The sequence below is a fragment of the Heliconius melpomene genome, chromosome 10 (assembly GCF_056956725.1).
Source record: "Heliconius melpomene rosina isolate 202511_hmr_F chromosome 10, ASM5695672v1, whole genome shotgun sequence".
Taxonomy (NCBI): domain Eukaryota; kingdom Metazoa; phylum Arthropoda; class Insecta; order Lepidoptera; family Nymphalidae; genus Heliconius; species Heliconius melpomene.
This window is the reverse complement of record NC_140398.1, coordinates 10,308,941-10,336,207: the sequence shown is the minus strand read 5'-3', so window position 1 is coordinate 10,336,207 and position 27,267 is coordinate 10,308,941. Positions and strand designations below refer to the sequence as shown.

General features: G+C 32.0%; 4 protein-coding genes across 6 annotated transcripts; 1 reads left to right on the top strand and 3 right to left on the bottom strand.

The window, feature by feature from the left end:
* Positions 1–2,682: 2,682 nt before the first annotated feature.
* Positions 2,683–14,661, bottom strand: LOC146535562 (protein hook-like). Its single transcript, XM_085191277.1, has 14 exons — positions 14,080–14,661; positions 13,625–13,777; positions 12,231–12,347; positions 11,840–11,934; positions 10,994–11,119; positions 9,627–9,911; positions 9,062–9,199; positions 8,649–8,762; positions 7,895–8,075; positions 7,345–7,475; positions 6,521–6,665; positions 5,513–5,686; positions 5,189–5,291; positions 2,683–4,869 (listed from the first exon to the last, which is right to left on the bottom strand). Exons 1-14 carry the CDS (start codon positions 14,165–14,167, stop codon positions 4,641–4,643), a joined length of 2,079 nt encoding a protein of 692 aa, XP_085047403.1. The 5' UTR covers positions 14,168–14,661; the 3' UTR covers positions 2,683–4,640.
* Positions 14,662–14,797: 136 nt separating this feature from the next.
* Positions 14,798–21,034, bottom strand: armi (probable RNA helicase armitage). 2 transcript variants are annotated; one of them, XM_085191275.1, is made up of 6 exons: positions 20,732–21,034; positions 20,179–20,643; positions 19,226–19,632; positions 18,332–18,484; positions 15,624–17,897; positions 14,798–15,168 (listed from the first exon to the last, which is right to left on the bottom strand). In XM_085191275.1, the coding sequence occupies exons 2-6, from the start codon at positions 20,369–20,371 to the stop codon at positions 14,833–14,835; spliced, it is 3,363 nt and encodes a 1,120-aa protein (XP_085047401.1). In that variant the 5' UTR covers positions 20,372–20,643; positions 20,732–21,034; the 3' UTR covers positions 14,798–14,832. The 2 variants fall into 2 exon arrangements, with proteins under 2 accessions (XP_085047401.1, XP_085047402.1); XM_085191276.1 differs by lacking the exon at positions 18,332–18,484.
* A 1,032-nt stretch (positions 21,035–22,066) lies between these two features.
* On the top strand, positions 22,067–25,070 carry Gem2 (Gemin 2). Of its 2 annotated transcripts, none has more exons than XM_085191283.1 (5): positions 22,067–22,188; positions 22,274–22,521; positions 22,597–22,909; positions 23,453–23,552; positions 23,630–25,070. In XM_085191283.1, exons 2-5 carry the CDS (start codon positions 22,288–22,290, stop codon positions 23,736–23,738), a joined length of 756 nt encoding a protein of 251 aa, XP_085047409.1. In that variant the 5' UTR covers positions 22,067–22,188; positions 22,274–22,287; the 3' UTR covers positions 23,739–25,070. The 2 variants fall into 2 exon arrangements, with proteins under 2 accessions (XP_085047409.1, XP_085047410.1); XM_085191284.1 differs by having other exon boundaries at positions 22,075–22,156.
* On the bottom strand, positions 23,966–27,150 carry LOC146535559 (trans-1,2-dihydrobenzene-1,2-diol dehydrogenase-like). Its single transcript, XM_085191282.1, has 6 exons — positions 26,991–27,150; positions 25,635–25,839; positions 25,269–25,560; positions 24,929–25,175; positions 24,390–24,543; positions 23,966–24,170 (listed from the first exon to the last, which is right to left on the bottom strand). Exons 2-6 carry the CDS (start codon positions 25,837–25,839, stop codon positions 24,055–24,057), a joined length of 1,014 nt encoding a protein of 337 aa, XP_085047408.1. The 5' UTR covers positions 26,991–27,150; the 3' UTR covers positions 23,966–24,054.
* Positions 27,151–27,267: the final 117 nt, after the last annotated feature.

Here is a 27,267-nt window from a genome sequence, read left to right as displayed (position 1 = left end):
CATTTGACACCTATTATTGGGTTGGTTGCAAAAATTTTTAATCCGCCATTTTGTTCGGTTGGTCATTTTGGAATTTGGATTAACAGTAATATTTATCAGTATCAGTCAGAACTGAAGTCTTAGGTAATCCATTTTTTTTAACTGAGATTTCACATACACTAACTAACACATCAAGTTAAATAACAGCTTGTAAAAAATAAAAACAATTAAGTTAATTTTAAATTTATATCAACATTCCCACTATAATTTTTCGAATATATTTTGCACTTTAGGTGCTTTATTGGTACCCACATGTACGAATAAAAGGAAAATGAAAATATGGAAATTTATTTCAACTATTAATAAATTATAGATGAATATGAACACTCTCTCTAAAACTATTAAATATAAATTTACAATCCTGTTTTTTTAAGTATATATTTATAGATAGTTCAAGATAGTCACATGAGGCATGAAGTTTAAAATTAAAACTATGCATACACAGCCTTAGTCCAGTTAAATTTAATTTGCATATATTAAGCATTCGTATCCCTATAATCACCTAAGTTATACTCGAAAGATTTTGTTTTGGACAGGATGATTGATATCTGGCCTTGGGAAGTATTGAGAGCGAAATGAATCGACCGCAGGGCATATCCTCACTACACATTGTGCGATTTTGCCGTAGCGACTGTTAATACATTATTTTTCACTGTAAAATTCTAATATATTAATAACAATTTTAGATCATATTTTAAAAATAGTACCTAAACATAGATATGAATGTCTTATCAAATACTTACATGTTAAAATTATTCAGAAAAGATGATACTGTAACCACAGCTTAAAGTTTAAAATATAATGGCTTTAGTTGATGGATCGTTAACAAATCTTATTTAATACATCGACCGCATCTACAATTAATTTCAAGCCTTATATTTACAATACAAAGATATTTTTACAACATAACAAATTAAAGTAAACATTTTGTTCATTTCTTAGTTTAGCAACATATTTAGGTACAATTATTTAAAAATGTTATTTTTTTTTAATTGAGTTACCTACTAATAATAGAAATTGCAACAATTAATATATAACTAGATTTTAAAAGTAAAAAACCTTTTTTGCTGAAAAAGTAAGTACCTACGAGTACCTACTTACTAAGCTGAACTTTGCATTTGTGTGGAAGTTCATATGTAGTTAGGATATCACTTGCTTTAACTCAACAGGTTTATTTTATACTGCTTTTCGACAACCGCCCTACGTTTCCAGTGCCTACTGATAGCTGCGTCACATATGTAATACTTAATATTTTATTTTTGAGTTCGATTTATTAAAAGTGAAAGATAAAGTGACACTATCACTGTATACTACCCATTATCATACCCACTTGCCGTCGAATTTTGGAGGCATTACGTGCTGAGTAACGAAACTCAACGTCGCACTTTGCCTCGACACCAGAGCGAAATAATAAATATATAAATTTAAATAAATATGATTTCCTCAAGTGAGGAACGAACCTACAACCAATAGATTTTACAGTCACACTTTGTGCTCCTGCCCCACGACGAAAATATAATAGAGTAATCAAAAATAAATTATTACAACAAGTAAAAATAAAAGGTTACGTAAGTAGTTATGAACTATTAAGTTATTTATAACTTGCTACATTAGAATACATAAATATATTTTATAGTTATATTTGTTTTAAGAAGCTGTCATAAAAATGACGATTTTAAATGGGTTCGATCCGCAGTAGAGGGAATTATTATCTATAAATTATGTTCATTCCATCACTCTGATAGACAAAACGTTCAATTCATTATGAACGTTGACGCTTCCCGCACATAGCGGGGTGGGCAGAGAGAACCTGGGAGCCTTATGTTAAAACATTCCGTTTCCCACTTTCTAGAGGCAATGTGTTGAGCGGAACATAACGAAGCGCCTTGCCTCGTTGCCAGAACGGGGAAATAAAATTATTGAATATTTCATTTCTCGAGTGGGAATCGAACCCACGACTTTGTGGGTATGCTTGTGCCACTGCGGCACGACTAGCCTCTAGCTGTTTTCCTGATTTAGCTATGTATCATAAACGATATGTCATTGTTACCAAACAAGTCATCAGTTAGTCAATCGAGCACTTTCAATGTAAAATTGTCAATGTTAATTCCACCAAAGAAACAAATGTGACCACATTTGTAACTAACTAGTGGGTGCGCGCAGCTTCGCCCGCTTATTTGGACCCTTAGGCGTGAATTCTAATAAACCATGAAACATGTGTTCAATGAAATATTTTTAAGTCTTAATTTCAAATTTTATAAATATAGGTGGCGATTTGAAGATTTTTCCATACCAACTTTCAACCCCTTATTTGCACCCTTAGGGGGAGAATTCTAGAAAACGATGAAACACGTGTTCAATTAAATACTTTTAAAAATCTAAATTTCAAATTTTATAAAAATCGGTGCCGATATAATTTTTTTTCCATACAAACTTTCTACCCCTATTTCACCCCTTTAGGGTTAAAATTTTTCAAAATCCCTTCTTAGTGGATGTCCAGAATATGAAAGTAAACATCTGTCCAAATTCCACGTTTCTACCGTCAGCGGTTACGGCTGTACGTGCGTCTTACCTCAGTCAGTGAGGACAAGTCCTTTTATATATATAGATTATCAATTTATTTAACAGATTAAATAAAAAAAATTTTAACTTTTCTATCTTATTTTTATTTAAAATTATTTTTAACTATCTATAGTCGGTATAATATTGTCTTTTTTTAAAAACAACTTACAAAAAATAAAATTACTTATTATATTTATATATTTATAAAAATAAAATCTTAAATTTCCAAATTTTGTTGTATTGAATAAATGCAAAATCAATACTCGTGTTTAATTTTGTTATTATCTATATTTAACATACACTTGTTTCGTATGTTATATTCGCGCCGTGTGGGTTCGATACTCTCGCGGCTCAGCAAATGAAATTAATATCCCCGCTCTGGCAAGACAAAGCGCGGTGTTGACTTCCGCCACTCAACACGCATTCGGTTATCTCTGAATAGGCATGACGACAGATTTTGAGAAATTATTCTATTACAATGAGAAATACATATATTACAATTACAACGTAGGTATAACATATGACAAATAAAAAAAAAATATTTTACTTGTATATACAAGTTTAAAAATCGCACCAAAAAGCGTCGAACTAGGACGGCGTAGCTTATGACGTCATCTCTGAGTAATCTGCTAACGTGATGTAAATCAATCTGATCAGAACATATCATAGCCGCTTGGCGTATTTTGTATTTTTATTTATTCTGGATAATTATTAACCCTACACTTAATAATAAAAGTAATGCGTGTTTTATAATCTATTATTAGGATTTTATTAATTAAATACAGACATTTTAAGTCATCATGCCTTGTTACAGGGGGGCGGGACAGTGAAGTTGAATTTAGTTGATAGTAAATGGATAATGCGAGGAAATGTTAAAAGTTAAACTATAGGTGGTAAGTAAAATAAACCACAATTAGCCGTTACTTAGTAAATAAAATATAAAAACATTTTATACAATATACAAACAACACATTTTTTTTAGTTCTTCTTGCTATTGTAATATTTTTTTTTGTTCTATACAATTGAACACATAAATTAATCTATGTTTATAATCTATATATAAATTATGTATGTTTTATATATTTTATTTGATGTATATACAATATATGTGATCTATGTGATCAATTCATGAGGTGATAACATATAGGAGGGAATTTAAAATATTACAAATGTATATTTAAAATAATATTAAGTGAAATATTTAATTTTACTATACAATTGTAAAATTAATATGAAACTATTAACAGAATTACGTATTTGTAATTAAAACATTTTACTTAGAACTATTTTATGTGAATAAGACACGGAGGTACTTATAGCTATTGATTTAATTCTTATTTGACATTTTAGCTTTTCTCGTATCTTATATTGATTATTTACATGTAAAATTTGATCAAATTATAATGTTGACTTATAATTCTGTTACCTAGAATAAAAACATACTTTTTAATAGTAACTGATTCGATGGATAAATTTTAATTAAATAAGTTGAAGATATTAAATGAGTAAACAGAATGAAGTAAAATCTTTTATAAATAATTCTGTAGAAAAAATTACAATGATATTTTGTAAGCTCATTTAATGATTGTTACATTGAATAACCCGCCTGTTATTTTTTTATTAGCACTCAATTCAACATCAAGAATAAAGACAACAAGTGTAAAATATAATTAGGACACCAATCTGTGCTTCCGTTTTACTTGAGACGTACATACTCGTACGCACATAAATATTAACTATCACACTTTATATTAATCCCAGTGTATACCACTAAAGCCACCGCAAGTATACCACTAAGATGTACAACGAACGGGGAGAGGGGAGGTAGTGACGGAAGGAGAGAAGGGGGGTCAAGTGGTAATTACCCTTGGGCGTGTGAGGATGTCCACGTACAAAAGGTGGAGGCGAAGGTATATCTCTGGTGGTGGCGTTGAGGCTGCGCTGCAGTTTATAACTTTAAAAGTTATCTACGTATTTTATGTTTGTATTGTATTTGATATTTTCTATTTTTGTTGGAGGCTAGTTGTGGGAGGAGAGGGTCACTGCGTGGCGGGCGCGGGCGTAGCAGGTGTCGTTCGCGGACGCGCTCCCTGGCGGCGCTGGCGCGCCAGGAACGAGTGTCCGGCGGAGAGCGAGGCGAAGCGCGCCTCCACGGCGTCGCGGTGGCAACGTGCGCCCAGTTGGTACCACGCCGACGCCAGCAAGCGCTGCTCCGACACGCCGCGCCCGCCCTCCTCGCCACCGCTTCCGCTCCCGCTGCCACTCCAGCTGTCGGGTGGGAGAACATATTTTATAGGTATAAAGTACAAATAATCTTAACGGCACTGACAAATATGAAACACAATATTTTATATATTGACTTAATTGTTTTTTCATAAATATATTTTACGCTGTTAGTTAACGACAATGTTTTGTTATATTTCTTCATATCGTTCATTAAACAAGCCAGTACACATCTTTAATATAACATTTTCTATTTATGACTACATTTTAAATAATTAAAAGATAATTTTATTACCTTTATATTATGCACCCAATCATTTAATAAGAACACAACAAAAAATAATAACAAATCGATATAACTTACTCGTGTCGATTATTATTCGTGGGTGCGGGATCAGCACGTGACGCATTGGTGGTGACGGCACCACGGGAATATCCCAACGTGGTGTCCGACAAAGACGGTTGGCCTGTAAATATAAATCGATATCATTTCTACATTCGATGATGAATGTAATTATTCCCTTTTAACCAGAAAAGTAGATGAGTCGAATATTTAGGAATAAAGTGTAGTAAATATTTGGTTTTATTTCAAAATCAAATATAGTCATCGAAAACCATTGACATATCAAGTTAATACTATATTTTAACTTATAATTGGTGTACTCATAACTCAGCAATTAAAACACACCTGTGGCTCTTGGATCCAATGACTTAATGACCTCCTTGGCCTTTTCCACACATTTTTTGTACTTATCCTCAGTGGCGAGTAGTTCAGCTTCTCGTGCAGCAAGCGCTTCTTGCAGCTTGCTGGCGCGTCGCCTTTCCTCACCTAATGCAGCTTGTAGTTCTTCCACTTGCAGTGCTAAAAATTAATATTAATAATATATTCAATGTAAATTTGTTGTTCTTTTTTTTTGTATATTCCTGTATTTATATATTTAATATGAATATGTATGTATATATATATATAGATAATTATATATTTATTTATATTTATGTATTTGTATATTGTATACTTATGTAAATATGTATGGTTGTTTCTATATATAATTTATTTACTATAGATATTATGTTTTATGTTTATATATTTTTAATATTATCTTTTTTTTTATTTTGTTTCTTTATTTTTAATTGCATTAATTGTTTCTACGCCGCAACTTGCTTCTCATCCACTTCCATGGGTTGGTTGGAAGATATTTCTTATTGAGATAAGCCCGCCATTGTAAACTATCTTTACAATTTTTATTATGTCTCTGTGTTCTTATTACATTCAATAAAGAATGTATACATAGATACAAAACAATCTGTATTACAATTTATTAGTTAGTACTTAATAGCTGCATATTAAACATTAACACTATTCTTACTTTTTCTTACACAGTAAAAAAGTAATTGAACAGAGCTCGGGTTCGCGGGTAGGTGCACAAGCATGTGACTGTATGTAGCGCACGACGCGCCAGTTGTGGGTTATATTCCGCGTTGGAAATGAAAAAAGAAAACGTGTTTAAATAATTAATATTTTAATTTCTTCGCTCCGGTAACAAGGTAAAGCGAGGCGTTGAGTTCCGCCACTAAACACGCAATGCCTCCAATATTCGGCGGAAAGTGGGGAACGGAGTGTCTTAACACTAGGTTCCTTCTGCCTACAATGTTATATGCGGGATACAGCGTGAAGCGGAAAAAAAAATGAACATACATTTCCTCTGACTATCCTCGATGGCGGACGCTAGACGTGGATGGGGTGCTTCTAAGGTGGCTTCTAGTTGCATTATACGGGCATTAGCTTCTCTATTGAGTGCACGTAATTTCTCTAACCGCGCTGCGTAATCTTCTAACAGAGCCTGGATATATGAAGAAAATATTATAAATAAGGCTACGTTGGACAGCGGCACAGCGCCTCACTGAAGGGTGACGGTTGTGGGTTCGATTCGTATTTAGGCGAATTAATCATTTTCAAGTTAACGTTGAGCTCCGTTACTCAACACAAATATCGAAGTCTTAAATAATGGAGAACAGAATGTCTTAAGGCCTAAGTAATAAATACATCATTTATTGCCATCCAGACTTCGGCGGCGGAAAGTGGCACTCCGCTCCCCGTCTTAACAATGGGTTCACTCTGCCTACCCTGCTACATGCGGGATATAGCGTGAAGAAGAACAAGAAAAATACAATAGACATATTATAACACAATATGTAATTCGACTAATGATACTTAAGTCTAGAATCTAAAGCATTTCTTTCTAAATCTTACTTAGCATCTTTTTAGGGAGATTTTTACAAATCTAAATCAACAAATCAAATTATAAGTATAATGTAATAAGATTGTAATAAGAATTTCAACATAGTTTGATGAGAACGATTTCCAACAAGCGCGGGTTCAAATCCCACTATAATCAAATTTTTATACGGTTTTTTTAGAATAACATTTAAAAATGTATCACCACTAGGTACCCTCTGATTACCATGGTATGTAGTAAAAGTGTGACGCAGCTTTATTTTTGCTTTTTTTCTAGTTTGTACCTGTACAGACGCCTGGTCCTGTTGAGCACCTTGATTCTGTCGTAATAATTTGTTCTCGTGTTCTAATCTAATCAGACGCTCCTTGAGATCGTTGGGAATTAGTTCTCGAGATACATTGTCTTCACTTGCACCTGTTCAAATAATTCATATTTACATTATTATAATAAAATATATATTATAGTAACAGCGATAGCTTACTGTGAGAGAGCTTACAAGAAACAATAATATGGTAAAATTTTCCATCTTATAAGTCCAATAACGGCGTTGCGTTCAGCATACGGAATACAACAACTATCGAAAATGGGGAACGGAACAGAGTGACTTAAAACTAGGTTCCCTTTCCATTTGTCTACCGTGCTGTGTGCGGGATACAGAGCGTAGATGATTACAACATAGCTTTTTATTAATTATCTATCAAATGAGTGTTACGTAAAAAAATATTAGAAAAAAATAATGCATAAAACTACATGAATGCGGGAGAGGGAAAAGAAATAACACTGCGTTGGTTGGTCAGGCGGAATAGTCCGGATAATCCAGGTTGCGGTGTTACCTGCAGTGATGGTGGAGCAGCGCAGCTCGTCGAGCGCCTCGCGCAGTGTGTCACGCTCGTGGCGCAGTGCGTCACGCTCTCGCTGCAGGGACGCAGCACCGCTACTTAGCTTCTTGTTCTCGATCTCCAGCTTGTCCGCCTTTGTGATCTCCGCGTCCAGCTTCTCGTTCAGGTCCGTCACCTACACATTGTTCCTACATATTAATTATACACAAGAATATATAAATCCATATATTTATAAGCTTCACGCTGTATCCCTCATATAGCTACGTCGAAATTCGTATAAGCGTTAAAGAATTTCGACGTAACTTGATGAGAATGTATAGCTTAATTGGTCGGAGCGCTTGGACAGTTTCCAAAGAGGAGCGGTTACAAATCCCGCTACGTTCAAATTTTTATACGTTTTCTTAATAAGTATTTTCTTTCCTAAGTGTGGAATAACACTTTAAAAATGGTTTTCTTAGTTTCTGATACCACTAGTTCTGTATAAATATAGCAGCATAGTAATATGTACATAAAATAATTATAATTATTTTATTTTTCATTATTTTTAAAAATATATAATGGAAGATACTTTTTTATTTCAAAATAACAACAGAACTGCCTGCAAGAAGATAGTCAATAATTAACATATTAGAAAAATCATCAAATAGTAAATACATATAAATGAAAGAATGCTTGAACAAAAGATTTTTAATATAAGATAATATTTAAATGTGGTTTCAATTTGATTCCCAGATGCCATAAAATTAACCTGTTTCTTATATATATCAAGTTGCGAGCGCAGTCCGTGCACGCGCGTCGCCACCTGCTCGTGCTCGATGGCGCGCTGCACGTGCTCCGTATTAGCGCGCTCCAGCAGTTTGACCTGGAAATACACAAGTATATCAATTTATTTAAGAAAAAAATATAAATACTTTAGTAAATTGAGGCCGTCGTAACGCAGAGGCAAAGCGTCGGCATTCAATCTCAATTCCGGGGCAATGAATTATAAACTTAATAAGCAACGTCTCAAAAATTGGGCGTAAAGATGTAACAGACTGTCATAACACTTGATTTTCTCTGTCTACCCGGCCATATGCGATTAATTAATATATAATCACAACCCACGTGTTCCGTCATACATTTACCAATTGCACCATCACGAAATCAAAAAATATAATTCACCTGTCTCCGCAAATCAACATGTTCTTCCATTCTCTTTTTGTACGACGCAACAGTAGCTTCCAACGCGGCCGCCTTCGCCGCTGTTTCACGTAACGCATCTACTTCGTCTTTAAGTGCTATATTTTCCGCTGCTGCCATCTAAAATATTTCAAAATATTAAATTGGGAACAGTTTATATCATTCCAAAATACAAGGTAAAAAAAACACGTGATATCATATTATTTTTAGTTTTGATATAAATTAATGCAATGACCTTGCTTTGCTCAACTTCACTCTGACCATAGGACTGTACAAGTAAGTGTTACGGAACACTTGAAACGCCGTTGAAAAAAATATTCTTGTACATATATACCATTTCCCAAAATAATCGTGTAAATGTTTTAGCAACAAAAACGCATAAATATTTCCAAATAGATAATCCACTTTCAACTTGACAATAGCCAAATCTTTAATGTCACACTGCAGTTCGCCTCGATCTTGGCCATCTCGGCGTAGGGCGGGGCCTAGAGATGTGAAGATGTCAACGGCAAACGTAATGTAACAGCTTAACTATTTAAACACCCACCTGCAGCTCTTCGTTCTTCAGCTTACTAATTGCCAATTCTCGTTCAAACGCATCAGCCCTAGCTCTCTGATCATCGCGCTGCAGCTCGATCTTATCCAGCTCGTCCTTCAGCGCGTCGAGCTGTGCTCGCATGTGGCTGTAGCGCAGTGTCCCCGCGTGGGCGGGGCCTAGGGACGTGCCGCCCTCGTCCAGCTCGCGGGCATCTTCGCCTTCCGCTTCTCGAGCTGCTGTTAAGCGACTGACCTCACTTAGGAGCGTCATTTTCTCTTCTTGGAGGATTTTTACCTGTGAATATTTGTTATGGATTGAGTAATAAACATTAGTATTGTATAAACGCGGAATAATAAATATTAGTATTATGTAAGCGCCGTTGAGTTAGCCACTCTACATGAAATGTTTTGAAAATTGGAACGGCGAACGGAGTGTCCTAGCACTAGGTTCCATCCGCCTACCCTGGTTTGTGCAGCAGAAGAAAAAAATATTGGGTTAGATTACGAAACTACAATAGAAGGAAACAAAACGGAATATTTAACGCTAAGTCTCCGACTATCACGCTAAATTCGGATAAAGCATGATGATTAAAAATTTACATTAATTTAAGTTTAAGTAACGTTTTTTGTAAAAAAAGAGGAAAACAAAACACATTGAAGCTAAACACTATACAATATAATATAGCAAAACTTCTATTTTCTCTGGGTCATAAAAATAAATATAACAAACGTTGTGGTTTGGTAGATTTTGTCTCGAGATGACGGTCTTTAAAGTTTATTTCACGAATTTAAGATTTAAATATTGTTGTCTCAAACGGCTGTGTAAACATTACTACATACTATTTACATTTTAAAACAAAGGATAAGATAATAATCAATGAAATAATATTACAGGTTAAAAATTATTTATTGCAAAGCTGTAGAAAAACATTGTATTATAAAAAATATTGCTTGGCTATATAAAAAAAATCATAAATAAATTTTACGTAAACTAAACTCTGATTAAAATCAATTTCTAATTAACGTATGAAACTAACGATGACTTCGAAAAATTATTGATATCATATCACCACATTTTATTAAATCGTAAGGAACAATTGTTCCTTACGATTTAAATTTGTGGAATTCCACATTCCCAAGTTCCTTATTATACCTACACTTTTATCTAATTTAATTTGGATAGAATTAAAAATCGAGGTAAATTACTTTTATTACTGTTTTCGTCACGCATTGTGAATACAGAAATCATATAGTGACAAAATATTGTACCCATTAGGTTTAACGGGTACAAGGGTAATCTTTTAATTACCCTTATAAATAACAGTTTTCTTTAAAAAAAATATGAAAAAAAATAATTTAAATGGTAATAAAACTGACCTGAGTGTCAAGTTCATGACATCTCTGCGCAAGCGCCTCTCTCATATCAGCATCAGTCTGATCACCGGCAGTAGTCTCCGAATGTATACTTCCACGATTTGTGCCCAATGTTATATTTTCGAATTCCTTACACAAAAGAAAATATTATATAATACCCGGAACATTACAACCAAATTTACCACACATTCTTATTTACAAAAACACCTTTAAAAAAGTAAACAAAATAAAACTTTTTAACGATAAAAAATATATATATATATATATATATATTATAAAGTGTTCGTGTAACAATAACAACACTTGAACGGTAACTAACATTACGTGAAGCGTCGTACAATTCGTGATCCAAGGACATTAGTGTGCGTAACTAAACCATACACATTTCTTTGCGACTAACGAGCATACATCATCGAAAGTGCACTTGAGTAATAATATGTGCTAATTTATTTTTGCAACATATATTACGATTATCTGCCCTGCTTACAATTCCAATGGATTTTGAGGTAATTAATTTTAGTATATATATATATATATATATATATCCACACAGATTTCGGCGATGGCGACTTCTTGCATGGCGATGATAGTGGCCATAGTGGATCGCATCTAACTGTAAATGTGTTGGTTGTGAGTCGATCCTCATGTGGGGGAAATGACTTATTTTCCTCAACTTTGGTATTTTACCAGAGCGCTGCGTTGAGTTCCGCCAATTTCTCAAATTCTGGCGGATAACTAAGAAAAAAGTGTCTTGACACTATATTCTATCTAATTATCCTACTATCCACGAGATGCAGGGTGAAGCGGAAAAAAAAAGATGATAGGTAAGTGGTTGAGTTTCACTCTCACTTGTATCGCTTGCATTATCGAACGCTGACACGATAGCTCCAGCTCCATGATTCGCGTGATGTACTCTTCCTTCTTGATACAGTTGACTGCACAGCCTGTGATGGAATTTATTAGATTTATTGCTTTAGATAAAAAATGTTATTCAAACAATTTACTTTTAAAATATTCTGATAAAAATCCGGAATATTTGCAATAAGCAGAGAGGTAGTAGTGTGGAATGGTCTCACCATAATTTTACTTTTTCCGCAGAAAGAATTTGCTTAACTTTTGGCATATTTTTTAAATAAAACATATAAAGGCTACTAATAAAAACCTCATTATTTTTAACACATAAGCGGATTTGTTAGGTCTAAAAGGAAATTCAATGAAAAAGATAATATCAAATACTTACTGAGAACCAATTGCAGGAGCCTGCCCATATCAGATGGGTCCGCATGTTCAGCAATATTAACAACATCCGGTCTACAAAATCCAGTCAAACTTAAATTCAAAATATCTTGATGATAATCTGTAAAAAATATTTGTTGTCACCTTCGCGTTATTCAAAACATATCACCGTATTTATGTTTTAAATTAAGTTGTTGCGTGTTGGGTAATGGAACGTAAAATTGCATTTTACTGAACGAGACATGTTTTATAACTAGCGGTCCGCTCCGCCCGCGTCTGAGCCTGCTTATACTATACGGTTATTTATTTATTATTATTCAAGTGGATCTAGGGAAAATTCGTTGGTTGCATTAGTACAGGTATCATATATACATTTTGGATTTTTATTTGTTTCTGTTTGTAACAATTGTCATATTTAATGCAAAAATGTTTGGTTATTTCATATATATCTGGACGGTAAGTAATCGAGTGTGGTAAACACATTTTTTTCTGTGTCCCAATAGTAGTCTAAAAACTAGCCTATATACAATCCTTCAGCAAAAGTATAGTAAAAATAATTTCAACTGTTCCAGAGGTTAGCCCGGAAAAACGGAAAGACAAACAAACAAACAGACCAAAAAATTGTTTGGGTTTTAGTATTGTGGATATAGCTATAAGCACTTGAAGAACACAGTTATTTTAAAACCATAGAAAATCACTTCATATTTTATTCATACATATGTATAGATAACACAATAGTAGTATACAAAATAAGGAAACTAATCAATTTATTTATTGTCGCAACTGATGGGTTGCATTATATTTGGATTTTGTTCTGTTATTTTATTAAAAGAATCAAAAGTATTAAAAGAATATACGCTAGCACAGCCTTTTAAAAAAGATAACCAAAAAATACCATTGTAATTTATGATCCAACAAAATTTAATTAACTATGAATGTCCATAATTTGATATTACATAATAGTTTACACTTTCACAAAATTTTATTTATTCTCTGTAATGGTTATAACCTAATTTATATTAATGAGATATACCACCTATTCTAAAATTCTATTAAAATGTAGGATAAAGAATCTCTAATATTTTTTTTTGATTCAAATATTATTATCGTTTATATTTAAATTAATTTAAAATATTGAAGGCCAGTTGTGGCTCAGGGGCATATGTGGGTAATTGTAAATGCTACTAGTTATGGAATCAATGTAATTTAAATTGCTGAAAAGTAGGGAATGAAGGTCTTAATGGATAACACACTATCTTAACACTACATTCCTAAGTTCTCTCTTCCTACCCTGCTCGATAGGGTGGACTATCAAACTACAGAACCAAAAAAAATGAAATATCTAACATATTTGTTTAAATCTTTACTTATTATACTCACTTACATTATTACACTTACCAACAACACCTTCTAAAATCTTTTTTAAATTGCTGACCTTCAATCGCCAGTTATGTCCAACATCTGTTTTTATTTTAGAATTCCAAGTTGTTGTGAAATGTTCAGGGGCAATTTGATTGAGCGCCTCAGCTATTGCAACACCATCTGATAGCTCTGTGGATTAAACACTAACTACAGATACTTTCACTGCATCACATATGAGTAGCATAAACATACTATACAATAATAAATAATTATAATAAAATCATAACTTAGATTTAGAGCTCTAATTTATCATCAATGTAAACATTTGAATAAAAATATATAAATAAAAGAGTTTGTTTTATACAAAAGGCTTTGGAAATTATTAGTTATTTACTAATAATGTTGTTTGTTCTAAATAATGTGTCCTACAAAAATTTATATAACATATTTATAGGTTTTAGAAAAGATACAATTATATATAATTTAAGTACCTGAAGGATTTGCATGTTTGGCAGTGAGATTAAAGGTCTGCAACCATTTAATAAGATTGTCACATAAAACAGCGGTATTTGCTTCCATTTTAGGCGAATGCGTAAACACACATTAAAAATATATATTCCTCTGGAACACTCGTTAATTTATCCTTTTATGAAAACATATTTCCTATAAATAACTAAATATGTAAATATAAATGTATATAACTTTGTAAAATTCCTGAATACGGAGATCCGTAATGTGACGTTTACTTATTTATTTATTTCTCTTTGACGACTCAATGACATAACTAAAATATTAGATGTCTATGGCTAAATAGATTACAGACTCAAAACATTGATAGACAAATAAAAAGTTGTATAAAAATATCGACCACCAAATTAGTGCACTTCCTAATTCTTTTAGTACGGTTCGAAGAACGATACGGTACACTATTTATATGACGCAATTGAAATTTACAAAATATTGCATGTAATTTATACGAGACAATTTATTGTATCTGTAATGTAAGAAATGGTTACAAGACAATTGTAAAAATGTTAAAATCCACAAAATTAAGAGACCTTGATCTCTTATTACTCGCGTCTATCTTAATCGTCTTAATTTGTAAAAGAAATACACGGAAACAAGGCATTGGCTTTCATATCGGGCGCTTAGACTATATTCTACTATTTTAAGCAGGATTAGGGGAGGTTAAGATTAAAAAAAATCATATTTAAATTCAAAATTAAGTTTCATATTAACATAAACTAAATATTATAATCATATGGTAAGTCACAGCCCATATATTTATTTGATATGACTGCATATTTAATAACTTCATTCCAGAGAAGATCCAAGGATAAAAGGTGTGGATTGCAAAATAGCAAAACTGCAATTTGCGCCCTAGTTAGTGCGACGTTCATTCTTTTTGGGTTCTTTATGAATCCCATAAAGTGTCGTACATCTTCTTGCAGGAGAGTTTCATTAGATCTCACTGTAGATATTAAAATAACAGCTCGTTCTTGTCCTTGGAACTCTTCAACGGTTCCTATTTTGGGGAGATCTAGCCCCATCGACTCAAAAAGGACGCGAATATATTTTACCTGAAAATGTGAAAAAAAATTAGCAACAAACTATTGTAAAATAACAAAAATATGTAACGTAATAATAGCTGATTATGATTATATTACTTGTGAGTATATAATACTTAAATATTAAATTCTATGAAAAAAAAGCATGGGCAAGTGTCAGAAATAAACAGAATTTAATTTTTATTTGCGGGATCTTTAAAAGTTCTACAAAAGATCAATCGAAGGTTACTTTAGAAAGCTGAAAATTGACCATGCACAACTGATAGTTTAATCTAAAAAAGGAAAGGATTCTCTTTCTTCTCTTTTACCGTCCAATTTATTAAGGGTAAGAAACTTAACATTCCATGGACTCATCTTATAGCAGCCGCCCATCGTACATATATTATTAAGTTATTTATGTAAAATAGACAATATTTTTAGCATTTTTCTATTACATATAAGTAAAAAATATGTATTTAATAGGTTACCTGAGCTACATATGGTGTTATTATACCAATTTCATTAGCTGTGATGTTTTTCTTGTATAGTTTGCATACAGTCAGAGCCAACATGGCAGCCTCTTGTGGATTATACCAAGATGGACTTTCTTCAGATCTTAGATTTTGTCCCTTGATGCCATAAACAAATATTCCTCCAGTGTTAGGATCAGTATCAAAAATTTCGTTGGCAGCTTTAATAAATTTGGAAGTCCAAGGCAAGTCTCTATTTATTTTCGCCACCAGAGTGCCATCATAAAACATCTTATTTGACAATTTTATTACTTCATCGAGGGATCTGTAATTGTCATTTAACTTAGTTACCAGTCGATTATCGAAACCAGTAACAAATGAATCGTAATCTTTAAGATATGGAGTCCTCTCTAAAAGTCTGCATAAGAACGATTCAGTCATACCATACTCACTACAATATAAGGACATAACAATGGGGCCTAGCTGCATTGGATCACCAGCAAGTATTATTTGGCCCTGATTTTTATCAATAAATGTTAACGGCAACATGATTTCTGGTTCTGTGGCTTGACCTGCTTCATCTACAACTACATGCGTAAAATGTCCTTGAGGTAAGTCTAAATGCTTTAAAGCTCCAAGAGCATAACAAGTGCCAATTGTGACACGATGTCTGCCTATGTGAGATTTTTGGCAATTAAGATGCATCTTGTTTTTAATTATATATTTTCCTTTTCTACTATTTTCTACAGCTATGTCGAGGGTGGCGCAATATGAGCGTATAACTTCTGGAATGGTATCGGAATCGACCAGATGGTTAGCAATTAATCTAATGATAGAACCAGAAAAGTTTCCTTTGTATTTGATTAATCTTTCTGCTACCAAATTGGCTGCACTGTTAGATGGTGTGGCAACCAATATCCTGCTCTCCGGAAACAATGTCAATATTTGCAAAATAGTTTCAATTACTGTGATAGTTTTGCCTGTCCCTGGTGGGCCAAAAATTACATAAGGCGATGGTCGACATTCTCCTTTAATTATATTAATTACTGCATTTTTCTGATATTTATTTAAAGTTTCATTAAACCAAGTAATTCTATTGATACTTTCATATGGAATTTGAGGAGATTTAACTTTAGGCCGAGATGGAAATAATATGTCAGGTCCAAGATTTGATAAAGCTAAGTTTATAGCATGGTGTGATCTCCTATATATTGTCCTAGTGAAGTGAAACTCAACTGATACATCATAACCACTGTAGGATTCGTGGAATTGTGTATTGAATTTTACTAAAATTAAATCCCCCTTTAAAGCATGAATAAAACCTTCATACTGAGAAGCACTTTCATTACAAATATCCTTTACAATCACTTTGTCACCTTTTATCAAAGATGGTCTTTTTTCACAAAGGCCATTTATCTCAATGGCTAAATATTCATCATATCTAATTAAAAATGTTTTACTTCTGTCATGAACTCTCATATTAATATTAGCTTGAACCTCTTCCATATATAAAAGACTGTGCCATCTATCTGTATAATTACTTATATTCAATTCTTGTGCTAAAAATGGTAAATGTGTCTCAATTTTGTGTAATATTTTATTAAATTCATTTGTATATATCCTTTGATCTGAATCACCCAATACAACTGCCCATATCTTTTCTGGAATAGGGAAAAGACCAATTTTTACAGAAACAAATGCAGGTGATTTAATTGGTTTGACCCCAGGGACAAAAAAGTCACTTTTATTTTTTACTTTCTTCATGGCCTGAATTTTTTCTGATTCATTCCAACATTTGTAGTTATCATTGGAAGCGTTTCTCAATGTTGTATCATTTACTATACTTATGTTTATAAATCTTTTAAGCTGAAACCCACTAAACAATATTACCAAGCATTCTTTTGTATTACCTAAAAACTTTGGTACACATGTAAGTGTTAGTTTAAACGTTTGTCCACTTTCTAAATTAATTGGATGGTTAATGAATGGTTTGATGTTTAATTGGGAGTCTCTTTTTTTACTTAACATAATCCATTTATTCAAAATGTACGTTTGATTGCTCATATTTGTAATATCTAAGGTAATTTTTCCAGTGTCTTTGAAATTAATTTTATCAAAGCACAAAGGATAAGTCATTTTTATATCTTTCTCTTTCTCTAAAGTAAGACTCACAGTTTCTTCATTTGGCAATTCTTTTATAGTTTTCTTTGGGGAACCATCGTCAATAACTAATAATTTTAATGCTCTCCAATTGTAAGCTCCTTGCGTACTTTCTATAGCTTCAAGTAATACCTAAAATTATATTTTTATTTAATGAAATTAATTTTCACATTGATATTTTTTTTATATAGTTTCAGATGATGGTAATAATTTAAAACTATAGTTAGGAAATTAAAACAAAGGCACAGTTTGATTATAAAAGTGACGAATGTGGTTTCGGGAATTAATTATTTACATTTCCTCCAGAAACAAGACAAAAAGTTACAGTAAACTTTGCCACTCAACATGCAATCTCTTGAAAATTGGACAGAAGTAGTTAGTTAGCTTAGTTAGACCACTATTTTTTTTCTTTTTTCTTTCTAATTCTTAGAAAACCTGGTGCTTTTTCTGTCTACTTTGCTCTATGTATGATTCAGAGTACTTTGAAAAAAAAGTTATTTCCGCCCATTCTACAAAGATATATAAAAATAAATAAAATCACTAATTTAAAATGTCAATAAGCATACTTTTGTGCCTACTTCTGGTCTAAAACCATTTACAACAGCACTATTGTTGTAATAAATTTGTCTGTCACAAACACCATCAGTGGCAGAACATTCTGTGATAATTGCAGATTTAATTTTCAGCCTTATATAATTAAAAGTAATTACTTTTAATACCTGCAATAAAAAAAATATTTGGCTATTACAAAGATTATGAGCTATCCATAAATTATGTTACACATTAAGGTGGAGGTGAAGGAGGTCAATAAAATGACAAAGTGTGATAAGGGTTAAGGGATTCTAAATTTTGTGATACACACTTCAAAATATAATATTAATATTAATGACTGCGATACAGTGTTACACTAATGCAGTCACTACCGAACACAAAGTTTATGATTCTGTACTGTTTTTCCCGAAATAAAGAATTTATTATTATTATTATTATTATATACTAATATAATTCTGGTATTGCTGTTTTTTTTATTTTTGAGGCCGTCGTGGCGCAGCGGCACAAGGGTGTGACTGTAACGTGACGGTTGTGGGTTCGATCCCCACTCGAGGAAGTGAAATATTTATTTACGTTTATTTTATCATTTCTTCGCTCTGGTGTCGAGGCAAAGCGCGGCGTTGAGTTCTGCCCCTCAACATGCAATGCCTGTGTCTTAACACTAGGTTTCCTCTGCCTACACTCTGTTGTGTGCGGGATACAGCTTGAAGCTCATTTTTATTTTAATGATAAAGTATAAAATATGTGACACACTTATTGATGGGGATTCTCATAAGTAGGCGACTACTTGTCTTGCCACCAGCTGTGATAAGGAGGATGGGTAAAAATCATGAAGTTTGTGTCATAATTTTATGCATGACCCCTAGATAGAGATTTATTACTTTTAATTGTTAAAGAATGATGAATACCTGAATTGTAGAAATATCTGACATTTGTTTACTATCTTGCTGTACTGAGCATTTCAATTCCAGCCAATCACCTCTAATAGGAATAAAAGATCCTTCAACGTCATCTAAGCAAAATTTTAAATCATTTTCTGCCATATATACAAATCTCTCTTGTCTACTTGCAACTTGTCCTATTAAAACATGTTCAATTATATCAAATTTCTTTTCTTCAGTTTTTATTTCTTCTTCACCCCAAAATGGTCCTTGATTCTCTAATATTCTTACAACTATAATGGTGTCATTAGTATTTCTGTAGCCCAAGTAGACAATAATATCGTTAACATTAAAATTCAATTGACATCCAGTTAGATCATAATAAATTAACCCATCAATCATTACAAAGTTATCTCCACAATCAGTTATAATACCTAAAAAAAAATATATAATTTTAAAAATATTTTTTATAATTATCTGGTAATACATTAGAAAAACATCTTTTAAATTGTTATCATTAGGCATGGATGATAAACAAATATCTGGAGTAAACTATTACTATTATAGTATGAATTAAATGCTGTTGACATTTAATCAAAAAGTTACTGATTGTTAATAATTTATTGTAAATTATGATAATATATATTTATTGTAAATTATGATGATATAATTGTGTTTGTTGCTTATTAAAAATACACTGCTTAAAAAGAATTAATGTTTATTTGTATACCTCTATATTTACATGCATGGCAAAGTATAATTCTATGGAAATTTCACCTGTCTATATCTGCATATACTCATGGAAGTAAACTATTTTTATATTCTTACTCTGATAACAAGACAAAGTGCAGCATTGAGTTGTGCCACTCAACATAATGTCTAGAAAATTGGGTAGAAAGCAGGGAATAGAGAGGTTACCTCTGCCTATTAAATAATTTATGCAGGATTCTGCTTTAAGCCATAAGAAAAAATATATTAACCTGTTCTCTGAATGCAAACTGTATTTGTAAGATCTGTTTCTGGAATTTCTGGTAAAATTTCCTCTTCTCTTTCTGACTGTAATTCTAATGCTAGCAATTCGTCTGCTAGAAAATTTTCTTTTTCATCATCATTCAATTTGTTTTGATTACTGTTTACTATGTAATTTAAAAAATTTGACAAGTAGGTAAACATGTTGATGATAAATTGCTAATATTACAAAATTTATATTAATACACAGGTACTTAAATCATAAAAACATTCAAATAATGCAAAAATCACTGCACGAAGCCCTTATCATATTCAAATTTCCATTCTGTAGACTTTAGATAATCCAGTTCCTTTCGTAGCGATTGAATTCGTTTTTGATGAATTTCTTTATGAGCATTTTTTAATGTTTGATCCAAGCCAATATCTTCGTGATTTAGAGATTGATCAAAGTTCTGGTTTCTCGCTTGCGGTGTACTCTATAAATAAAGAAATAAATAAAATCATTTAGTTGTCACATATAATAAACTGAATAGTTTTTAGTAGATATTTTAAAATTCAAATTACTTGCGGTGTTTCTGCTTCAGAAGGTGAATAACCAGATTGAGATATATTACTCGAAGAAGACATTCCCAAAGATTTATAAAATTATATTAATGTTTCTTTCATAACATTCTTAATATTCAGAAATCAGAATTAGTACACAAGTTTATTAAATAAAGTAAGACGAATTCAATAATGAATAGAATTCACACCAAGGAACATATACTAGGAACATATACACTGTGATGCACACTATCACAGAACCACAGAACACATTTACTCACAGAACGACAGAAGTACAGAACCAGAACAACACACCCACCTAGACACACACTATAAATCTACAAATACAAATTTCACCGTCTACTAGGGATGCCCGATGAACATCGATGTTAGCAGTTAAAACATCGATGTTGCATATAATAAAATTAAAAAATGTTGACAAGCACTAAATGGCCTACGCCTACAGTTTGTCAATATAATTGTAAATTTTTAGAAATTCTGTTTTTGCCACGACAATATCGGGGGGAGGCAGTGGTATTGTCAATGATATTGTCGTGTGCGGTCGCGCGTTAATATTTTAGTTCAAGGAACATATTATACTAGTTAGTTGACAAAAAGAGTTCAAAGGAGGCAGACGCTTATGCTTTTTTTTGGACGACTAAAATAACGTAAATAGTGAAAATTAATTAATTAACTACTCTACTTACTCAAACAAGGGAAACTTATCCAGAACTATGGAATACATCTATTAAAGCATATCGCGATAAAGTTAAGAAAAAAAATAGTGTGTTAAAGAAGCTGCTCGATATTTATGCTTTGCCTCGACACCAGAGCGAAGAAATGAAAATAATAAATATTTTATTTCCTCGAGCGGGAACCGACCCCACAACCTGTCTCGTTTATAGTCACACTTTATGCGCCTGGGTCACGAATGACCTCTTTTGGTTGTAGTTTATTACTATTGAAATGATAGAACTTAGTTTTTTTCATCATCTAGTCTTTGATAAAAAAATATTGCCTTGTTTTGTAAGTAAGCTAAATGCAATAACTAAAGCAATAGCTTTCTAATCATTACAGGTCACCCTCTTTCACCCTATCACACTATGTGAAAGTGGTGCTTGGCTTTGCTTGTGAAAGCATATTTTTTACTCATATTATTCATGTTTCTGTTTCCTTTTATGTATTCATTTAGGATAATTAAAATGTAAAATGTTTGTATGGTTTATTACCGTGAAGATCAATATTTATATAACCATTTGTTTAGGAAATGTGAAAGGTGTGTCATAAAATCGCAATTCCTCTTTATTCGGACTTCGGAGTTATTTTTTTTTACCTCTGCCATAGAGTATCAATCATCAATCAGTAATTATTAAACTACAAAATACATTATCGCTGCTGTGGAATATGAGTTAATAGACGTATACGTTGAACGTCACTGTCCAAATTGTAAATATCAATATAAATATAAACCTAATATTGTATGTTCCTTCATGAAAACTAAAAAAGGTTAATGTTTAAAACTGTAATATTTATTTTTAACTTTTTACACAATCTGCTTTATAGTTTAAGTAACGACAATGACAACAAGAAAATATTTGTACAAGGCCAACAGTCATGACGAAGATGATTGCGATCCGCTTATGTCTCCATGCTTTCAAATTAGTCGTGATGTGGAATTGAAAGATGTTCCAACGACAGGGGAAGAATTTCTTTTGAAAGTGATAAAAGAAAGAGAAAACTATGCTATAGTTACAACATGCAATGAAGATTTTTCTAAATTTGCTCGTAATCAGTCTTGCTTTATTAATGAGGTAAATATTGCGATTGTTAGTTAGTTCACATACTATAATGTATCATTTGTGCTGATTATGTTTTGCCTATTATAGCTTCCCCACGCCAAGGCACCAGAGAACTTAAAACCTACAATAGAGTGGCAGAATATCCAAGTTGCAGATTTTTCTGAAATTAGAATGTATGTTTCAAGATTGTCATCTAAGAAGTCTCTATGGCCTAGTACAGTAGAGAAAATAAATATAGATCTTGGGAATGTATCAGCTTGGAAATTGTTATTTGAAGAAACAAATCCTAAATTATCCAGTGTCTTGGGTTTGCATAGTGCAATGTTAGATAATGGATTGGAAGTTCTAACAGATATGTTAAAAGATATAAAACCAGGAAATACTATAAATGAAAAAATTGGTAAGACTTTATTTATATTTATTTTTTAATTCATAAACCCAATGTAGCAACCCTTGAATTTATTTCAGAGAGTCTGTGTAAGGTATCAAAATCCCTCTACCTTTGTAAGATTAGCCTGTTATCAGTATATAAAACTAATAATACAGTATATAAAACTGCTACCATTTTTGATAATTATTAAAATGATTTTTAATTAATGGTGTTGTTAAGTAATGAACAGTATGCTCTAAGGGGCCACAATTTATTAAAACTGTAACTGTGTATTTTCTTTTGTTTATTATTTTTGTTGTTATCTACTTTAATTAACTTAACTGTCTGCATCAAATTTACCACAAATACTAAACATTTATATTTGGTTTGGATTTTAATGATAAATGTAAAATAATTGACAATATTTTTTTTGCTCCTATTAATGACTATCATGTAGAGATAAAATGCCTCAAATTGTGTAGTCTCATCAATGTTATTATATAGATTTAACACTGAATTTAAGTTTAGATGATTTAACATTGTTGTTTGTTAATTTACCAGTTTTGGTTTCAGGACAATGGATTTATGCCTTCCTTGCATGTATAAGACAACCACTTGTATCAGATACTATTAGCATATTGAGAAATTTAGCTAGAAAATGTGCAGTAATAAGGTAAAATTTATATTTTACTCATTAAATGTATATGAGAGAAATAATATATATACTTAATATTTCCTGTGAATTTTTAGGTCACATTTAAATCCAGATGAAGAAAATTCAAAAATATCTGCAGCACCCTTAAATATATTTATATGCTTAGTGTCCAGATATTTCAGGCAATATGACCTAGCAGATTGAATTATAAAGAAAACTATAATTGACCAAACATTTGTGGTATACCAAAAGTGTTCTATGAAACAATTTTTTTACTCGTAAATATGTAGTGACCACTCATATTTATTATGGTTATATTGTAAAAATATAATATATGACAGAGAAGTGCTGATTAAAGCAAGTGTAAAATCAATCTGAAGTGATCTTTTTGCAAATAGTTATTATTATTATTTTTTTCAATAAAAAACATATTAAATCAATAATAAAAAAATGTTTATTCAAAATATTTCTAAAAAACCTTTATTTTAATCAAAAAAGAAAACATAAAACTGCAGTTTCTCTAAAATTCTTTGTCATCAACATCAAAGTGAACTCCAAGTTGCTTTCGCACAGCATCCCTCAGCTTAACAAGCGATATACTCTCTTGATGAGACATATGTGGTGACTCCTTTAAACCTGTATTATATATATATATATATATTTAATTTTATTATTATTGTGCTATGTTTAAAATATGATAACTACAAGTTTATCATAAGATGAACTGTAATTTAACAGAATTTATTTTTTAAAAAAATTAAACTAACTTTAAAATTTACTTATTATAAAAACACATCATTGCATAATAATAAGTATGTGCAATAATAATAGGAAGCTTTTATTATCAACATTTACCCTCCCTAATACAACGTGCAACTTCAAGAGCCTGGTAAACCAGTCCAGCGCTGTTTTGGAAATTGTAGCTCAAATGTGATTTATGCAAAGGGAACTTCTCTACTCTCCCATCGGCGTGTATTAGAGTATCCGAAAAGTGGAAAGGTTCCTCTACCTGAAATATAATTTTTAGTTTTGTTTAGTTTTGTAGAAATTCTTTTACAAGAGTAATTCATTTGGGAGATCACTCTTAATTCAGGATGTTTAATCGAATTTTTTCTTGTAAAAGTTCATATTTATTAAGTATTTGTCTATAATTAAAAGTATTTGTTTATAATATATGTATATAATTAAGTCAAATTCTAAGCTTTAATTAAGTAGTTGAGTTTATTTGATTTTTTAGCTTCACCCTGAATCTCGCACATACATAGGCAGAGGGAACCTAGTGCTAAGAAATTTCGTTCCCATTGAGACTTCCGTTCCATTTGATAATAGAATAAATTTAATACGAGAACGTAATTGCTGTAGTTCCTATAACGTTTTATCTTCAATTGACATACTGTTATTCTTCCAGACTCTCCATAGACAGTGGCGCGGTTCCAAAGTTTTATTTTCGAATTAATATTAAGTACAGCTCTTCTATTACGAGAATATTCTAGAACAACGGTTTCGACTATATCAACTCCGTCATCGTTTAATTCGCCCACAGCAGTTATTTTAATAGGTTCTTCTTTGAAAACATATTGGGCAAATTGTAGAGTGTAAATACCTATATCCAATATCGCACTGCCGCCCAATTCTTTTTTGCTGTAACGGTTGAATTTGTCTAATTAGCTTTATTACATGCTTAAGTCTATCTAAGTAGGTAAATCTGAGTCCCTAATGATCAGTAATACATACCGTAATCTATCAACGTTTATAATCGGAACACCAAAGTTAACTTCAACATATTGTATTTCCCCAAGTTTACCAGATTGAATCTCTTTCTCCAAAGCTATGTATGATGGTGCAAAACGCGACCACACAGCCTCCATAAAGAAAAGATTACTGCTTTTCGCGATTTTTAGCAAACTTTCTGTTTCTTTCAAGTTTAAACATAACGGTTTTTCGCAAAGTACGTGTTTGCCCGACTGAAGAAATAATTTGCTTATCTCATAGTGATCTGGATTGAGAGCTCCTATGTACACCACATCTGAAACAGTTTATATCTTTATAAAAAAATATTTTAAATTGAAATTTATAGAAAACAGTTATATTTCAACGAACCGATATCATTACTCTTCGCTAGATCGGCGTAAGTGTCGAAAACTTTTTCAATATTATGAACTTTGGCAAACTCCTCTGCCCTGGACCTGTCCCGAGCTGCTACAGCTGCTATCACCTGATCTCCGATATCGGGGTATGTATTAAAAGCATTAACAAAATCATGAGAAATTTTCCCAGCGGAAACGATACCCCAACGAATAGTCATCTAAAAAAAAAAAAGGTTTGGTATGGTTCTTTGATTAAGGCCTTCGTAGCGAAAAATAAAAAGACTAGTGATTTACATTTGAATCTGACGCTATAACATTATAAAATGAGGCCAGTTATGGCGCAGGGGCACGAATATGTGACTGTAAAATCGATTTGTAGTGGAATCGATTCCCACTTGAGGAAATAAAATATATACTTATTTCAATTTTTATTTTAATTCTTCGCTCTAGTGTTCCGCTACTCAAAACGCAATGCGTCCAGAATTCGGCGGAAAATGGGGAATCCTCTGTCTACCTTTCTGTGACCTGGATATAGCGTGAAGGTGATAAAATTTATAAATCTAAATAAATTGATTTTTAATTTTGATTCACTCAATACAAATTTTCGTTTAACCAGCTAAGATTTCTTAATTAATAAATAGAAACTGATTATTGAGTAATGGTGTCAAAGTTAATTATAGTACACACGACGAGTCGTAGCCGCCGTAAAGTTGTCTGTCTGAAATTTTGCGCATTGCCCACTCGGGAAGAAATTAGAAAATAATCAAATGTAAGAACATTCCTATAATTAATTTTACACATCCATTAGTACCTTAGGGCATCTACGACTCGTCGAGAACAACTTGCTACAATTACAGCAGAAGCATATGACTGTAATAAATACCTAGCTAGCCTAGCTAGCCTAGCCTAGCTACTTAAAAATTCTTACTAAGATATTAAATATCTCGTTTGTAAATACAAATATGACTGACTTATTTCTCTTGGTTTATCAAAACTACTTTCAACGATAACCAATTGTTATTGTACCTACACGTACACATAAGTGTTTATTGTTATGTGTCGTGTCAGGAATTTTTTATATAACCTTTGTGATATTATATACTTACATTAAGTATAAAAACTACACATTAATATGTAAACATCCATAAATATTGCTTTGGTTCTTATAAAATAAGAATACTTTTATTATTAAAGTACCTACTACCATTAGAATTTCAATTAAGTAGTTGTTATTTGTATACCTACTAAAAATCAATTAATTAAATATGATCTTATTATATCGATTGATAACGATAATTAAAATTAAGGCTCTTTAATATTTTTTTTTATATATACATTACCTAATTTACTTAAAAGTTAGAAACCTTACCTTTTAAGCGTCCAATGTGATTTAAAAAATAATAATTAATGAGCGACTTGCACTTGCAGTAGATACAAGCAACTTGTACGAATTGCAAGCCACAGATCTCAAACCACACTATCAGCAAACAGATAAATATTATTGATTACGACACTCATAAAATGTAAAACGATAAAATAGATCTGTTATGTGTTTAGACAAATATAAAGCGGTAGTAATCAACTGTACTTGAAAAGTTAACAAAGTTTATCGTACTTAGAAACATTCAACTAGCTACTATTAAAGT

What these genes read in the sequence shown, in the direction of transcription:
- LOC146535559 (XM_085191282.1), bottom strand. Translation starts at nt 25,839, where the DNA reads ATGACTATTCGTTGGGGTATCGTTTCCGCTGGGAAAATTTCTCATGAT. An exon ending in AGCGAAGAGTAATGATATCG is followed by an intron (nt 25,561 to 25,634) that starts GTTCGTTGAAAT and finishes AAACTGTTTCAG; the next exon opens with ATGTGGTGTACATAGGAGCT. An exon ending in ATAAACGTTGATAGATTACG is followed by an intron (nt 25,176 to 25,268) that starts GTATGTATTACT and finishes CAACCGTTACAG; the next exon opens with CAAAAAAGAATTGGGCGGCA.
- LOC146535562 (XM_085191277.1), bottom strand. Translation starts at nt 14,167, where the DNA reads ATGGAAGCAAATACCGCTGTTTTATGTGACAATCTTATTAAATGGTTG. An exon ending in CAAACATGCAAATCCTTCAG is followed by an intron (nt 13,778 to 14,079) that starts GTACTTAAATTA and finishes TTTAATCCACAG; the next exon opens with AGCTATCAGATGGTGTTGCA. An exon ending in GATTTTAGAAGGTGTTGTTG is followed by an intron (nt 12,348 to 13,624) that starts GTAAGTGTAATA and finishes TATTTTTTACAG; the next exon opens with ATTATCATCAAGATATTTTG.
- armi (XM_085191275.1), bottom strand. Translation starts at nt 20,371, where the DNA reads ATGTTTACCTACTTGTCAAATTTTTTAAATTACATAGTAAACAGTAAT. An exon ending in AGTTTGCATTCAGAGAACAG is followed by an intron (nt 19,633 to 20,178) that starts GTTAATATATTT and finishes ATTTTTTTTTAG; the next exon opens with GTATTATAACTGATTGTGGA. An exon ending in CAGATATTTCTACAATTCAG is followed by an intron (nt 18,485 to 19,225) that starts GTATTCATCATT and finishes TTTTTATTGCAG; the next exon opens with GTATTAAAAGTAATTACTTT.
- Gem2 (XM_085191283.1), top strand. Translation starts at nt 22,288, where the DNA reads ATGACAACAAGAAAATATTTGTACAAGGCCAACAGTCATGACGAAGAT. An exon ending in TACTATAAATGAAAAAATTG is followed by an intron (nt 22,910 to 23,452) that starts GTAAGACTTTAT and finishes TTTTGGTTTCAG; the next exon opens with GACAATGGATTTATGCCTTC. An exon ending in AGAAAATGTGCAGTAATAAG is followed by an intron (nt 23,553 to 23,629) that starts GTAAAATTTATA and finishes GTGAATTTTTAG; the next exon opens with GTCACATTTAAATCCAGATG.